General features: G+C 31.0%; 1 protein-coding gene across 4 annotated transcripts in view; it reads right to left on the reverse strand.

The window, feature by feature from the left end:
- Positions 1-15154, reverse strand: part of LOC143237103 (uncharacterized) — a 353116-nt gene that overhangs the window by 207168 nt on the left and 130794 nt on the right. For all 4 annotated transcript variants that reach the window (XM_076475969.1, XM_076475970.1, XM_076475972.1 and 1 more), the window contains one exon: positions 7217-7386. In XM_076475969.1, the coding sequence (XP_076332084.1) occupies positions 7217-7301 (85 nt within the window). In that variant the 5' untranslated portion in view covers positions 7302-7386. The remainder of the gene's footprint in view (positions 1-7216; positions 7387-15154) is intronic.

Raw genomic sequence — 15154 nt, forward strand, 5'->3', positions numbered from 1 at the left:
TTGTTCGTAATGCTCGCTACATTCAAACTAAATCAGTGGTTAGTCTTAAGCGGAAGTATTGCGATCAAATTTCAGTTGCGTGGATATTTTTTATAACTTATTTGAACCAATAAATCATTCTGTTTAGAACAAATCGTACAATGTTAGGAAAAATCAAAACTGCAGACTTATGTAGTTAATATCCAGCCGTTCTTGTTTATTAAAGTATTAACAATGTGTTTATTAAGTGACTGTTATTTAAGTATTAGCTATTTATTTATTACTAGTTAGAGTACGGAAAAGTTGCTATGTAATTTTAAAAAAATCACCAATAAAATTGCAAAACACAAAATGTGAAATCGAAAATAAACATGTATCTCCACATGAACCCAACAAACCTCGCGAAATCTGGTGAAAATCCATTTACAAGAAGCGAAGTTGTGGCAAAACACACAAATATTCCAATAAAAATCACAAAACGCAAAACTGAAAATTCGTATGTACCTTTCCAAGGACCCATTAAATATCCATACAAATTAGAGTGAAGATTCATCTACACCCTACGAAGTAGTTACATGGACAGACAACAGACAGTACTAATATCTTTATATAGACTAACTTAATGCTCGTGAGATGGCGGTAAATGTTAAATGATTTTACTCTGATAATTAAATCTAAATAAATATTTTTGGACATATTTTTTTAAATATGTATAAATAATATTTATCCATATTCTAGTGTCTCACGAAATCAACTTTGTGTATATTTGGTCATATCGTGTTGGTGGTCCTTAAGTATAATTTTGAGTTAATATATTATGCCAGGTTCAAGTTTGCTTCCTTATACAACCTCATTGACTGAACAATGCATAAATATTTGTTGTCGAATAAACATTTCTGTGTAGTAAAATCCCTATTTTAATATATTAACTACTGATCCCCAAACATGATATGATCTGATCCGGCAGTTAAATGAAAATATTCTGTATATGTTGTATAGCTGGCGAAAAATTCAAACGCTTTAATAGCAGCTCCTGTTAATGCATCAATTCTATTCTATTTTTTAACCTTCATCTACATTTGTTTGGCACACCTAACCTTGGGGTCTTGAGCTATAAAATCCCAACCAGCAACAGTAAGTCCAGAATCATCAATAATAATTTGTTGGGGCACCATTAGTTAATTAGTGTTTTACACAGACAAATACTGGCGTTAATATGTAATGTGGTACAATCCCTGGCCTACTCTATAATGCTGTTTTTGTATTTTTCCGAATATTAAAATATAATAATTATTTAACACGTTCCTCAGGAGCCTAGGGGTGTTTTTGCACACTACAATTTGTTAAATATGAAAAGTAAGTTCAAACCGGAAACCCCCAAAGAAGTTGATTTTGCAGGCATATTTTCGAAAGATCTACCAGACAAGGTTTCATTTGTTAATTGGTAATGTGACTAAAACCTGTGAGCGAATCACGAGCTTAGCAGCCAACCACAAAAAGCATGAAAGTCTCCATATGACACGCAGACGTTTAGAATCACCTTGGTGGATATTATTCAGCAAGCCGAGTACTTGCTGTTATGAATAACTTCTTCATTACTTACCATAAAGCGCAATTTATGTTTTTGAGGGTAAGAACAAGTTTTAACAGAAAAGTATATTCGTACAGTGCTTCATGATAGAGTCAAATAACCAAGTGATACAAAGGTAAAAAACAAACCACGTAACTGTATAGTATGTATTCAATAGCTATACAGTACTGTAAATGTGACAGAAAAAAGTTACCTGAAGAAAAACACCTTAATTGTGAAAAACATTTGCGACCAAAAATGGATTGAGAGTGCGACTTACGAAAATGAAATAAAATTTGGTGACTAAACTGGTAACTATATTTATAGTACATAAAGAATTTGGTGACCAAACTGGTAACTATATTTATAGTACATAAAGAATTTGGTGTCCAAACTGGTAACTACATTTATAGTACATAAAGAATTTGGTGTCCAAACTGGTAACTATATTTATAGTACATAAAGAATTTGGTGACTAAACTGGTAACTATATTTATAGTACATAAAGAATTTGGTGACTAAACTGGTAACTATATTTATAGTACATAAAGAATTTGGTGTCCAAACTGGTAACTATATTTATAGTACATAAAGAATTTGGTGACTAAACTGGTAACTATATTTATAGTACATAAAGAATTTGGTGACTAAACTGGTAACTATATTTATAGTACATAAAGAATTTGGTGACTAAACTGGTAACTATATTTATAGTACATAAAGAATTTGGTGACTAAACTGGTAACTATATTTATAGTACATAAAAGAATTTGGTGACTAAACTGGTAACTATATTTATAGTACATAAAGAATTTGGTGTCCAAACTGGTAACTATATTTATAGTACATAAAAATTTGGTGACTAAACTGGTAACTATATTTATAGTACATAAAAGAATTTGGTGACTAAACTGGTAACTATATTTATAGTACATAAAGAATTTGGTGACTAAACTGGTAACTATATTTATAGTACATAAAGAATTTGGTGACTAAACTGGTAACTATATTTATAGTACATAAAGAATTTGGTGACTAAACTGGTAACTATATTTATAGTACATAAAGAATTTGGTGTCCAAACTGGTAACTATATTTATAGTACATAAAGAATTTGGTGACTAAACTGGTAACTATATTTATAGTACATAAAGAATTTGGTGTCCAAACTGGTAACTATATTTATAGTACATAAAGAATTTGGTGACTAAACTGGTAACTATATTTATAGTACATAAAGAATTTGGTGACCAAACTGGTAACTATATTTATAGTACATAAAGAATTTGGTGTCCAAACTGGTAACTATATTTATAGTACATAAAGAATTTGGTGACCAAACTGGTAACTATATTTATAGTACATAAAGAATTTGGTGACTAAACTGGTAACTATATTTATAGTACATAAAGAATTTGGTGACTAAACTGGTAACTATATTTATAGTACATAAAGAATTTGGTGACTAAACTGGTAACTATATTTATAGTACATAAAGAATTTGGTGACTAAACTGGTAACTATATTTATAGTACATAAAGAATTTGGTGACCAAACTAGTAACTATATTTATAGTACATAAAGAATTTTACAGGAAGTATTCATTCATTAAATTGTCTCGTTTGGTTTGAATTTCACGCAAAGCTACACGAGGGCTATCTGTGATTGCCATCCCTAATTTAGCAGTGTAATACTAGAGGGACGGCAGCTAGTCATCATCACCCACCGCCAACTCTTGGCTACTCTTTCACCAACGAATAGTAGGATTGATCACGCATTATAATGCCGCCACAGCTAAAATGGCGAGCATGTTTGGTGCGATGGGGATTCAAACCCGCGACCCTCTGATTACGAGTTGAGTGCCTTAACCACCTGGCCATGCAGGGCCAAATTGCCTTGTTTTAGTTCAACTTGAGGGTTGATGGTTAGTAAAACAAAATGCCTGGCCTAACTAACAAACTTACTGTGTGATATGACTTATTCCAGTTACTACAGTGAACCTTATTAAATATCATAAACAACAGAAAGTGTAATAAGAACTATACTGACAATAGATATCTGCATACTTACAATACTTGATAATAAGTTTAGATACCCGTTGCGGGCGTATGCATGTGTTTGTGTTTTTCTTACAGCAAAGCCACATCAGGCTATCTTTTCTGTCTACAGAGGGAAATCGAACAGCTGATATATATATATATTCGTAAAAAATCATTATGGGTAAAAATGTTAGAATCCGTCATTTTGTTTCTTTCGATCACATTAACCTGAAATTGTTGTCAAAAACCCAGTTATTCTTTATGTATTTCACAAAAGTATTATGATTTTGTTACTTTTCTTTCCCTGACATAAACATTCACCAGTCACTTTCACCAACTGTTATTTTTAATAGGAGTTAGTATTTTTATTTGTAATGTGTTGTACAACGTACAGTTTCTGCTTTTTTATATCTTGTCCGTTAGGGTTAACAATCACTTTGTATACTATATATCGTTCGAGTGTTGCTTCAATTAGTCATGTTCTCTAAAGAATACTGGGCCAGTTGAGGGAAATATTCCATCAAATATCTGTCTATCTGTCTTTAAGAAGATGTTCCAAACAATGGTAGGTTACACAAAACGAGCCTAACAAAAACATTAGGTTTTAGTTAATGTTTGAAATAGGTATTTATAGTAAAACCTACAGAAGATCTTTACAGAACCAGAGTACCTCTACTCTTTTACGATGGGAGGTATCCAAAACATCGAAGAATAGTTGTTTAAAGTTTTTTGCATAATTAAATACGTAATATTATAAGGCACATATTGATTTTAAAGTTCAATACCAGACAGACAACTGTAATAAATAACACATTATCAAATATAATACTTTCTTCTACAGCACATCGGAAATACTGACGTCACCAACATACAGTTTACCAACCCTTAGTCATCGAAGAACACCAGACCATCTTGGTTAACAAATATAGAAGTTTTGAAAAATCGTCAGATTGAAATTGTGAAACTATGATACTATTTAACTTTATTTTACAAGTATACAATCTGGATATAGACTTTTAAGAATTACATAGGTCACCAAGTGGTCACGCACACATAGAGTATATAAACCCACTAAAGAAATACTGACGTAATTATCGTCTACACTTAAAACAACCTAAGAATAGTGGATGGACACAGTAGAAAGTATTTAATGTTCAAGACCAAGAAATATAAAAGTTTAGAAAAACCATAGAATTAAAGTGACCAAGTTTATTTTACAACAACTGGCGAGATAGTTCAAGGACTATAAATTATAAACCAAGTGATTAAAGGTTTTGATAATACGAATTGTACAATTCAGTGTTTTATATGTACGATCATACATACAAAACATTAGCTACTATAATGACTATATAAATTTAATAAAAAACTCTTAAATAATATTCACTTTTACAGATCGCTAAATCTGTTCATTAAGACCATAATATAATAGAAATATTTATATATCCAATATTTAATAATGAACTCCACATATGTACATCGTTAGTTTTAATGAAATTTAAGTCAGCGAACATAGTTCTCAACATGACGTTATAAAATATTAGTGAAAGTCCTATGTAAGAGTTATCTTGTTTTATAAATCAAATTAGTAAATATAAAATTTTAGTTTCGACATTGCCCAATTTAGGGCAATTTAAACTTATAATCTCGTATTGTATGCGTCAGATTGAAAACAGTCGTTGTAATAATTTATTACTCAGAATCTTTAATCACTTGATTGAGTAAGTTTCAATTACGATATTGTTATTTTTGGACTATTTAAATGGTAAAGAAATGTGGTTAATTTAATAGCAAACATTCTTATATGGCAAATTAATTATAAATGTACTAATTAATTAATGTTAAGAGTCCTTTTCATGACGAATTAATTATAAATAAATTACTGTTAAGCATCCCTTTTTATGATGATTTAGTTATACATTATTTAATGAATAGATTATAAATTATTTAATTAAAAAGCATTAAGCATCATTTTTAGGTAGGATTATAACTTAATTAGTGTTAAGAGTCCTTTTTAGGACCATTAATGATAAACATAATTCGTGTTAAGCATTCTTTTTATGACAACTTAATTAACTAATGAACTAGGATTATACATCTTTTTTAAGGTGATTTAATTAATAAAGGTTGTTGAGACATTTATGAGTCATCTTCTACTTTGTGACACTATTATGTGATCATCTCTTATGGTCGTCTGTCTGGTATCGAACTATAAATTCAACACTATGACATCATGGCAGCCTGTCATGGCGGCCTCGCAATACTTATCTAACAATGCGTTCCTGGTGTCAAGATTTGGTACTAAGACCTTGTCGTCTTTGATGATGACACACACACAGGCTTTATTCTACCTGGCAACAAAAATTAGAACTATTATGATGTCATCATCCACACCCCTTCTTTCTTGAGGCAAACGATCAGTGTGTTTGTCCAGATTGAGAACCAACTTAATGATCAGGATGACAGTGGATAATTGAGTGGTGGAAGGACTACAACAACACTCAGTTAATTCTTGATATTATTCACTTACGTAAGTGAATCAGAGGATCCCAGTCCTGCTATGGTAACATTCCTCACATAATTATCCTAACCCTAGTAGCTTTTGCTAAATAATACATAATGAGGGTCAAGTGTTAAAATGACTTATTCCATATTTTTAACCCACAAAGTACAGCAAAGTACAAGCCATCGGACAACATTAAACGATTCAAGTTATTCAGTTTCACTGTGTATATTGTGCTCTAATGTTTCCACCTAAAATAAGTTGTTTCCTGATTCTTCATTGGATACCATATAATAATGTTTGTAATGCACTTTATATAATACAATTGAAAGTATTAGTAAATTAAGATGCGCTCTGATGCTTATTGCACAGATCTATCCAGTTGACCTCTCCTTTGAACAATCATTACTAACTTGTACTTACGTATTGCCAGATCCCATGTTACGGCACAACTAGACGAACATTATCTTGCTCATTTAAAGGTGTACAATTCACTGTCTTACAATATGATGTGATAATATATTTAAATTCGTGAAACTGAAGGATTCACCCTATTCATCACATAATAAATGTATTTTACATATTAAAATAAACTGGAGTATTCTACAAATATATAATTTCGTCTAATAAGTTAGCCAATCAGTTTAGAAAAGCCCTTTCTAAGGTTGATGTTTTAAATTGAGTTAAAAAAACCGAGCTTTCAATATGTCACTCAGATAAACTTTTAGGCTTGAAACTTTAGTTCAAATAAACTAACAGTACTGGCTTTTTACATGCCGATGAAGGTAAGATATAAAACGTTGAGATTTGCATCATTAATTTCAGATAATTTAAGTGATTAACAAGTACTTCAAAATTGGGTGAGTATTATTTTATTTCGCTTAGTATGAGGTTTCACATCTCGAGAAACATTTTATTTGTCACCAAACACTTGTTGACGTTCAGGTATCATGGTGTCCTCTATTTTTAATCACTGTGATATGTTTAACTCTAAGCAACAAATAATTCCTGTATTTCTGAACTATGATCCTATTCAACTGAAGTTACGTTTCACATGACATTATACCATTATTACTACTAAAACATCAAATGAAAAAAAACCACATGTCATGTCAAATGACTTACTTTGTAATATCACTGAGACAACAACTAGAAGGTTCCACGTGCTTCTTGATTTTAGCCATCTCTTGTTGTAACCACAACAACGCATTGTCAAACAGCTGAAATACGGCCACGTACGTCAAGTAACTCTCTTTCTATTCTAATCTGACCCATTCAGCTCATATGAGGATAGTCTACAGAAAAAGCAAACAAAATATCGGTTACTGTCGCTTATTGAAATGATAGATATAAGCGGATCGTTTCAAACGTGCATTTACCTATATAGTATTTATAATATCGATTTAATAACATTCACACATATATACATTTCCAAATTGAAAATCTTAATATGACAGCTGAGAATACGTGCGGTTTCACAATTTATTTTTTCATGTAACTATGTAGTTTTAGGATTAGAATTAATCATTGCCAATAGAGTACGGTTTATTCTTTCGAGATTTAAGTGAAATAAATTTCAAAATGTCACTAGTTTATGGACATTAATATGCTGATGTTTTAACTGAAATGTCTATTAAAAACAGGATGGAATATTGTGAACCTACAGCTGCAAAAACAAAGTAAATAGAAAATGTTCTTTAAAGATATAAATACTTGTCTGGGATATTTCAATTCGGCTAAATGTAACACGAAAAATGTATCTTAAAAACCTAGTAATGCATTACTGATAAAGCTTTTGATGTGTTAATACCTTTAGCAAGTGACATAATTGCATTTTAAAGATTATTTTTGATGAATTCAGTTATAAATATATGGATCCTTGTTATGACAACCAATATATATAGAACTTCCTGGAAAAACTAGCTTTAACTAATTTTATTGGGCTTTTGGGTAGCAACTGCATGACAATGTTTAAAATTCACTTATTTTACTCAAAACGCTCAGCTAAAACAAATAACACTTATTTTGTGTGCATGTGATTCTTTGTTGCTAATTTATATAGTAGATAAGTTCATCTGAGAGATTGTAGATATTGTTTGTTTTATGTTTATACCAAATCCATTTTCATAAAGAAAGGATTTTTTTATATCTATATGTCAAGCTTTATTTTCTCAGTAATGCAGTGTTAACGATTCATACAGCATCATCGTCCATCAGAATAGAAAACTGTAATCTTCTACCACAGCATACGTTCTTCGTCGTGATTGGCTAAGACAGTTTGGTTTGGTGTTTTGAATTTCGCGAAAGCTACTCGAGGGATATCTGCGCTAGCCGTCCCTAATTTTAAGGGAAGGCAGCTAGTCATCACCACCCACCGCCAATTCTTGGGCTACTCTTTTATCAACGAATAGTGGGATTTACCGTCACAATATAACGCCCTTACAGCTGAAAATACACTAATTTATATAAGCCCAATTACAAACAATTTGCTAAAATCTGTAACTTTAATGATGATATATTTTATAGTGTAAAATTTCAGTTAGTCACAGATGAAGTGCTGAAGTGTCGTCGGCAAACAGGAAAGTTATAGTACTGAAACATAATCAAAGGTGTTGTGTACCTATTTGAGAAATACTGCACTGCACATAGATAACCGTGTGTAACAACGTCAGAAATTCTACTAGCAATCTTTATTATAATCTGTAAACAAGTAAAGTCTCAATTATTTTTTGCACCCTATATATGTTTATAAGCCTATTGAATTAATGTGGTTTAATCCACGATTGCATTAATTATTTCTTATATAACTATTACAATAAGCTAAACAAATGGATATATATCCTTCACAACAGTGTTACGAGTATTAACTCATGAAGATGAATCGGCCTATGAGTTGAAATTGTACGTATTGAAAAACTGAGACATTGTTTAATAACAATAATATTAAAACGGATATATGTTATTGATTCTTAAAATGAAATCAAAATATTCATCGACGTGTTAAATTTAAATTTTGTACGTAGGGATTGGCTGGAGAATTTAAGCAACAGGTCATTTGTTGTCCTCATAATTAGACGGTAACGATGAATTATAAACGGATCAAAAAATAAAATCATTACATATATATTATGAGGAATATATTTTACGCCTACTTGAAAATTAGGGAGAAATGTAATTGGTTAAGAAGAATTGAAACTTTTCCTTGGCTTACACCTTCAGAATAATCTGTATTCATAGAATTCTATAAAACTTTGATATTTTTCAGAATAAATTCTATACTAAATACAACAAGTTAGAATAACTTTTAGTTACATTTTCGTGTTAAATCATGTTATGAAACAACAATACAAGTTATAATTATAACTACAAGCCATACAAGTTATAATTATAACTACAAGCCATACAAGTTATAATTATAACTACAAGTCATACAAGTTATAATTATAACTACAAGCCATACAAGTTATAATTATAACTACAAGCCATACAAGTTATAATTATAACTACAAGTCATACAAGTTATAATTATAACTACAAGTCATACATGTTATAATTATAACTTTTAGTGGTAACTGAAACCACTTTTCTACCAAGTTATAACAATAACTAAAATGAATTAAACAAGCATATAATTATAACTGCAAGGGGATAATAAAGGTCAAGTACAAATTATAACTACGAACCATACAAGTTATAAATATAACTATTTTCAAACAAGTTATAATTATAACTACTTGTTACAAGTTATAACAATTATAACTGAGCAGGAAGGGTTAAACCTACTTGTTATAATTAACAACTACAAGAGCAGGCAAAGTTGAATTATAACTTGATATACAGAACAATTGTTCATTATAACTAGGCAAGGTTGAACCTACTTGTATAATTATAACTACAATTGTTCACTACATGAAGGGTTATAACTACTTGTTGATACAAGTTATAATTATAACTAGCAGGCATAGTTGAATTATAATTATATACAGAACAATTGTTCACTGAAGTTATAATTATAACTACGAACCATACAATTGTTATAATTATAACTTAAACCTACTTGTTGATATATATAACAACTGTTCACTGAGCAGTTATAATTATAACTACAAGTTGATATATAGTTATAATTATAACTACAAGTTTTAATGGAGACATAAATACTGCCAAGTTTTAGTGGTAACTGAAACCACTTTTTTACCAAGAAACAACAACAACTAAAATGAATTAAACAACGCATAAAAATACTATATTTGTAAGGGGATAATAAAAGGTCAAGTACAAAGTTTCACATGGTTGAACCTACTTGTTAATATATAGAACAATTGTTCACTGAGCAGGCAGGATTGAATCTACTTGTTGATATATAGAACAATTGTTCACTGAGCAGGCAGGGTTGAACCTGCTTGTTGATATATAGAACAACTGTTCACTGAGCAGGCAGGATTGAACCTGCTTGTTGATATATAGAACAACTGTTCACTGAGCAGGCAGGATTGAACCTACTTGCTGATATACAGAACAATTGTTCACTGAGCAGGCAGAGCTGAATCTATTTGTTGATATACAGAACAATTGTTCACTGAGCAGCCAGGGTTGAACATACTTGTTGATATATAGAACAACTGTTCACTGAGTAGACAGGGTTGAACATACTTGTTGATATATAGAACAACTGTTCACTGAGCAGACAGGGTTGAACCTGCTTGTTGATATATAGAACAACTGTTCACTGAGCAGGCAGGATTGAACCTACTTGCTGATATACAGAACAATTGTTCACTGAGCAGGCAGAGCTGAATCTATTTGTTGATATACAGAACAATTGTTCACTGAGCAGCCAGGGTTGAACATACTTGTTGATATATAGAACAACTGTTCACTGAGTAGACAGGGTTGAACATACTTGTTGATATACAGAACAATTGTTCACTGAGCAGACAGAGTCAGTTGCGTAATTACTTTTTTTGTTACAGAATTTGTTAAGAAAATATGAAAGATATAACAATGGATTACGAACTAAATTGTAAAGAATTCTGACTCACATATTACTTTCTAATAACATAACAGCATTAGAAACGTATAGTGAATTACAGAAGCTATTCGCTTGTCTCGATCGCTACAAACTCTTGTTTAGTTCGGGACTGAGTGTCATCTTAATAATGCGTTTAGAAATAACAGTGCAAAGCGTGTAAAGTGACATCACAACACAACACTTGGGACCATTCGAGTCCTAGCCCAACGGGATAACATAAAGTAATGCACAATTCATAAAAGTTTAGAAGAAGTGGTGACTGAAGATATATAGTGTCTGATGAACACGTACATGGTTTACAAGCTGATGTCCAGTTTGACAAGTTCACAAAGTGTATTCTTCTGGCCTTCTGTTTCCAGTTCCAGGAAGGCGACATTGTTTTCCTTTACTGTCAATACCTTTCCTCCTTCTGTTTGTTAAGTTATTTTTTTTTCCTTTATCTGATATTCTTCTGTTACTGAAGTGTTTTCTTCAGGCACTAGCATATTATTTGGATTTTTTTATTTCACTAACGTTATCCACCTGATTCCTTGTTGTTGTTTTCTCGTGATATCTTATTAACTTTTCCAATGTTTTTGTTGTTTTTTTCACTTTGGTGAGGTCTCTTATTAACGTGTTTCTTTTCATATGTATTTGTAGAATTATCTCATTGTTCATTTTGTATTGAGATGTTCGTGTTTTCACTGGTCTGAATATTTATCCTGTTGTTTTTCTGACAATGATATCTTATTATCTATTCTTATGTATCTGAAAATTTTGTTCACTGGTTTTTTCTTATGTTAATATCTAATTAGCATATTTCGTTCATCTTATGTATATTTAATGTTTTATACGTATATACTAATAGGTTATTATTGTTTTTTTGTGTCCAAATTATTATCTTTTGTTGTAGACTGATATGTTTATCTGTCATTTGAAATATATGTTGCTTTATTCTTATAAGCTTGGCACTCCTCATTAGTATCTTTGAACATACTGGTTTGTTATTAGCATCGTACGCTTTCGTTATGCGTTTGAGTTGTTTTTTTTCCAAGTAATACCTCACAATAATGATCAGTTGTTAGCACGAAGTTTTCTCGTTACACATTACAATTAGCACTATTAACAATAATAGTCATATTAATACAAATAAAAAAACCTTATAAAGACACTCAAAAATCAAAAACATTTTCGCCCTATTATTAGTTCTTGTTGTCATAACTAAACCCGTAATCGATAATTTCTGTGGCCATATCATCCAGACACTTAGTGAATATTCTGTCCAGCAGACAAGATCCAGACGCCGATGTCACTGTTGGCCTATTATAAAAGTGATTAACCCTTGTTATAAATCAGAATTTCATGTTTTTTGGTCTCTATAACGTAGCATCATAGTCTCTTATTTCTTTGTAAGTTTCCTTCTCTCCCCATTAAGTGTCGAAAGTTATTCTTCTGTTAGCGTGCCTCTTATATTGTTATGTGCCCACCGCTAGTACAGCGGTATGTCTACGGATTTACAACGCTAAAATCAGGGGTTCGATTCCCCTCGGTGGGCTGAGCAGATAGCCCGATGTGGCTTTGCTATAAGAAAACACATATTGTTATGTGCACGTGTAGGTAATCTGTGAGACTAGCGAACTGGAGGTTAAGACTGATAGACGGTGTATCCCCACTGCTATATGAGTCCTACTTCCTCAGTCACCTCCAAAACAGAGGATACATTTTATAATTCCACGTTATAGACTGTACCCTAAGATCTTTTTTAAAATATGTAGCGTGTTTTGTTTAATTTTAATATGTTTTGTTTATAGCTTAAAAATACATACATGTAGTTACATAGAAATATAGTTACATTTAGTTTTGCAAGGACGAATAAAATAGAGGAATAGTGAGTTGAGATACCAAGTCTACCGACAATTTTGTTGACCTCACATGTTAAAAAAAAAGGCACAACGTCCCACATCTGTACCTCATTTTACTGTCTTCTGCCACGAGTGTGTAAACGGGTGTCATTTTTATATTTAGATTTTTTTATGAGAATAATGAAAGAAGCAGCTGGACTATTCTTGAAGCTGACATTCCAGCCCACAGCATGAATTTGGGCATACATATCGAGGTGTTATGGTATTATTTTATTATTTTACTAAGCCTAATGTTTTTAATTTTAGTATAACTCTTATCACTCATCCTTACATACTACGCTTTTTATATCTAATCGGTAATAACCAGTTACTCCATAAATATCCACACAATTGCAAGTTTTAATATTTGGAATGTGATACAACTACATTCATCCATTTACGTAAGAAGTAAAAATGTTCAAATAAGCAATTCTAATTATTTTCCTTTTCCCACCAAAATAAAGAAACTATTCTTTACCTGCATAACATAATTTTATTTATATCAGTATTTTGAAATTTATATAATTTTTAATATTTATTGTTAAATAGTTTTAAAGATTTAATTATTTCTTTTATCATAAAAAACATTGAAAATCAATCTATGTACAAATTATTTACGTTGAATATTAAAATTATATATCATTACAAATTTTACATCACCTAACAAGTTGTTAACGCATAATAATCAGTAAATCGCCCACCAGCAGAGCAGTGCGCTTGTACACTTACATCGCTGGAAACAGAGTTTCGATACCTAAACTTTGTTTTTAACTACAATCAAACAAATACTCAGAATATCATGTGTTGAATATTACGCTTTGGTAAAGAAAATTCATAAATGTGAAAACATGTTTGTATCGTTAATATTATTATGATTATTAATTATCTTTATTTTCAAATCTAAGTAATGCATTTTAGTGTCTGATATGAAGGTATTTTCGATTTGTCAATGAAAATAAATCAGGATTTCTCAATTATTTATAAATCTACTTTAATAATATTGAAGATATAAATTCAGTGGTGACGAGAAAACCCACTTGTAGAGAAAAATATATATGTAAAAACGGCTGGTATGGGTTAAGAAAATTTTTATGTAGAGGAGCGAACAACGTTTCGACCTTTTTCGGTCATCGACATAAATATGTTCTCAACCAAAACCAGTCGTTTTTACACATATAAATATATAACAACCCAACTCGAATAATTAGCTCCCATTGGTATAGTCACTATTTGTTTTAAAACGTGTTTATCGAAATAAATATAATTATTAAAAAAGCAAAATCGAACTATTATTTTAATATTATTAGCGGTAAGAGGTAAATTTTGTACTTTTATAAGTATATCAATAGACTGATCTATAGACAAATTTTTGTCAAATATCAAAACATTAAGTAGTATAGTTGTACATAATGTAGTGAAAACGTACGTTTTTAAAAACTGTATGAAGTTTGTATGAAGACAAACTTCATGTTCAACAACCACAACTATACACAAACAAATGGCCTAAGTATGGGCAACCCAGTATCACCAGTTCTAGCCAATATTTCTATGACACAAGTTGAAACACAAGCAATTAACACAGCATTATATCCACCACTATACTGGTACAGATATGAAGATGACACGGTTGCGGGATTCAAATCTACAGAACACATACTTAATTTTTTCAATCACATTAACTCTATACATCCCAACATTAACTTCACATGTGAACAGGAAGAAAGCAATCAAATATTATTTCTTAACCTCAAAATTACAAGAACCGACAAACAATTCAAAACAGAAATCCACCGAAAAATCACCCGTACTGGACTATACATTCCTTGGGACTCAGCACATGAAACAAAACAAAAACTCCACATACTAAGAAACCAAATAAACACAGCCATAAAACTATGCTCACCAGATAAAATTAACGATGAATTAGACAAAATAAAACAATACTTATCAACATCAATAAGTTTCCTCCACAAACCGTAGAAAACATTATACGCACACACCTAGACAGAAAGCAAAATCAACCAACAAAAGTAAATATATCTCACGAATCAGAAAATCACGAAACCACATACTGCTGCATACAGTATATTCCTGTCATTAGCAGGAAAACAGTTCAGAAATAAATAATAATAAACAGCTGAAAGTGAGCCA

This window comes from Tachypleus tridentatus, chromosome 13, assembly GCF_004210375.1.
Source record: "Tachypleus tridentatus isolate NWPU-2018 chromosome 13, ASM421037v1, whole genome shotgun sequence".
NCBI lineage: Eukaryota > Metazoa > Arthropoda > Merostomata > Xiphosura > Limulidae > Tachypleus > Tachypleus tridentatus.